The sequence below is a fragment of the Amaranthus tricolor genome, chromosome 10 (assembly GCF_026212465.1).
Source record: "Amaranthus tricolor cultivar Red isolate AtriRed21 chromosome 10, ASM2621246v1, whole genome shotgun sequence".
Lineage (NCBI taxonomy): Eukaryota > Viridiplantae > Streptophyta > Magnoliopsida > Caryophyllales > Amaranthaceae > Amaranthus > Amaranthus tricolor.
Genome location: NC_080056.1, coordinates 20,671,033 through 20,674,284, shown reverse-complemented (window position 1 = coordinate 20,674,284; position 3,252 = coordinate 20,671,033). Strand labels below are relative to the sequence as shown.

General features: G+C 36.6%; 1 protein-coding gene across 3 annotated transcripts in view; it reads right to left on the bottom strand.

Annotated features, from left to right (window-relative positions):
• Window positions 1–991: 991 nt before the first annotated feature.
• Window positions 992–3,252, bottom strand: part of LOC130825716 (uncharacterized) — a 28,335-nt gene continuing 26,074 nt past the window's right edge. For all 3 annotated transcript variants that reach the window (XM_057691097.1, XM_057691098.1, XM_057691099.1), the window contains 3 exons: window positions 2,400–3,252; window positions 2,166–2,309; window positions 992–2,092 (listed from right to left, as the gene is read on the bottom strand). The exon at window positions 2,400–3,252 is cut by the window's right edge. In XM_057691097.1, the coding sequence (XP_057547080.1) occupies window positions 1,643–2,092; window positions 2,166–2,309; window positions 2,400–3,252 (1,447 nt within the window). In that variant the 3' untranslated portion in view covers window positions 992–1,642. The remainder of the gene's footprint in view (window positions 2,093–2,165; window positions 2,310–2,399) is intronic.

The window sequence follows — 3,252 nt, the reverse complement described above, 5'->3', positions numbered from 1 at the left end:
TAGTTGCGATTTTAAAGGTTTTTAAGCGTTTTTGGCACTTTTGCACATAAAGTAGCTCAAACTTGGTTTGTTTCGCACGAAACATGGCACACAACACTATTTTGTATACATTATTGTGTTGAAGTGGTTAGAATTCAAAATCATATTCATATGCTAGAAATTACGTGTTTAGTTGCGATTTTAAAGGTTTTTAAGCGTTTTTGGCACATTTGCGCATAAAGTAGCTCAAACTTGGTTTGTTTTGCACGAAACTTGGCACACAACACTATTTGGTATATATTATTGCGTTGAAGTGGTTAGAATTCAAAATCATAGTCATATGCTAGAAATTACGTTTTAAGTTGCGATTTTATGCGTTTTTAAGCATTTTTGGCACTTTTGCACATAACGTAGCTCAAACATGGTTTGTTTTGCACGAAAATTGGCACATAACACTAATTTGCTGCACATTTCAGTTCATTGAACATGGCTTATTTGCACATTTCAGTACATTGCACATTACTGATCATTTCAGTATCAACACTAAAACAAATGATCAACACATGTACAATTAACACCATTAACACATGTACAAGAAACTGATTGTATAACTTGCTGCACATTACTGATCATTTCAAAAACTGATTTGCACATTTTTGAACATTGATTGTTTGATGATCATTTGCACATTTGCACATTACTGATCAAAAACTGATTGTATAACTTACTTGAACATTGACACTGATTTGCTGCACATATCAGTGCATTGAACACTGATTCAAACATCAGTTCAGTGTCATTACTTGAACACTGATTCACTAGCATCAGTTTAGTCTTGAACATTGATACTTGAACATGCTTACTTGAACATGCTCACTTGAACATTGATACTGATTTGCTGCACATATCAGTGCATTGAACATTACTCATTACTCAATTACTCAATTACTCAATTATCAGTGCACATATCAGTATCAGAATAGAAGAAATACAAAGGATCATTACTCAATTAAGAACATTACTCAACTTCAATTACATTCAACATATACTGTTTTGATTACATCTAGTTCACGATAGTACATTCTTGAGTTCATTTGATACACTAATACATTTCTTACATTAAATAGACAAATTACATTCAACACATACTTTTGAAGCTCTATACTTGACTTTGTTCATCCATTACATATGTAGTACTTGCATCTGTTGCACTTGTCATAAGTTGATCACTACTGGAGCAAGGCATGTCACTTGGTGTGGACAGTTGAGTACAAGATGATCCCGTTTTAGGCCTTCCACCCTTTGACCTCATCTTTGTAGACTGTGGTTTGGTTGGATTCGTGCATCCCTTTTTGTAGTGACCTAACTCACCACAATTACCACATCTCCGTTTCTTGTATTCTCGAACAGCAGTTGCAGGCTTCTTACCTCCTTTACCTTCATCAGTTTCCTTTTTCCTTTTCCTTAATTTAGGCCTTCCCGGCATCTTTCGAAATGGTGGAGGAAGAGGTTGGGCTAATGTAGTTGTCGGCCACATATCGCGTCCAGGCATACCGTAAAACTTAGGACCATACGTCTTGGCATACGTTTCTACAAGATACGCCTCATGGACAAATTCACTAGCATCTAATTTTCTAATAACAATACAAGCCATGGCATGTTTTCAAGGGATCCCAATAAGATTCCAACTTCCACAAAGGCATGTCTTATTGGTCAAGTTTACGACGTAACTTTTTTCATCATCATCCACCTCAAATTCAAACACATCTACTGGGATTACCCTCAAACCATATATTTCTTTTGAATTTTTTTCAATCGTTTTGGTTATAGCTGGCATCAACACACCTTTAAATTTACCCAACCCCTCTCGTTTGGCTGCACTCCTTTGCATCACATATCTCCTAATCCACTCCATAAGAGATATAATGGGCTTCCCCCTAGCTTCTACTAACACGTTGTTGAATGACTCACAAATATTATTTAACAACATTCCGGACTTACTCCTACTACAAAAGGCATGCCTAGACCAATGTTTAGCAGGAATAGCAGATAGATATTCATGTGCCTCAACAGAAATATTCTTTATTGCAATCATTTCCTTATCAAAATGAAACTGTACACGAAGATTTTACACATATTAGTACAACATTACAGTCAAATATTTAATTCCACAAATGATTCCATACCTTGTTGTAAGCTCTTGCTGCTCTCCAAAAGTGTTGTTTGTACAACTCTCTAGGAAACTTGATCTTGAAATTAGCCCAAATATGCTTACAACAGAACCTTATTTCAGCTTCAGGAACTACTGAATTCAAAGCTTCAATCAAACCCTGCAATGCCCATGAAGGTATAACATTAGTATTAGGTTTATAACATTAGTCACATATGAAACAAGACTTGTGTTAACATAACGTTCATACCTTTTGCCTATCGCTCATGAAGGTAAAACCTTCACATCCAGCTCGTGCACAACTACTCGATGGACTAACCGACTTCAGGTCTTCTACGAGGAGATTTAGAAACCAAGTCCAGGTTTCTACATTTTCGGTTTCAACCACAGCCCATGCAATAGGGAAGATGTTATTGTTCCCATCCTTACCTACAGTAGTCAGCAAAACCCCAGGGAATTCTCCCTTCAAATGTGCCCCATCCACACCTATAATAGGCCTACATCCAGCAACAAAACCCTCCTTACATGCTGGCAAACATATATACATCCTTTGAAACAAGGGTGGAGGTGTGTCTATTCCAATGCATTTCACGATTGCAGTGCTTCCTGGGTTAAACCTCCTTATCGCTTCAGCATAATCCCACACCCTACTATACTCTTCACTAGCATCACCAACGATCAATTTCTTAGCAATTCTTTTAGCCATGTAACACTTAGAATACTTCACTTCACAACCTAATTCTCTATTAACCCGTTTCATAAATGCCCTTAAATCCCAATTTGGATTTTCCCTCCAATCCTCTATGTATTTCTCAGCTAAATACAACGCAGTGACTTTGTTATTAATGTGTTGGTGACCACAAGTGTGCTCGGGAATATAACTCCTTATTTGAAGTGTCTTCTCATCTTTCAACTTCTTAGCATGAACCTTAAAATAACACTTCTTATCCTTGACACAAACACAATTTATAATTCTAGCTTTCGATTTCAGACAATCACATCTATTGTAGCAATACACGGTTATCCTACTTCTACCATTATGCAAGTAATAATAATTGTAACCACATTCAACAGCATGGTACCTTAATGCTTTTCTAAACACA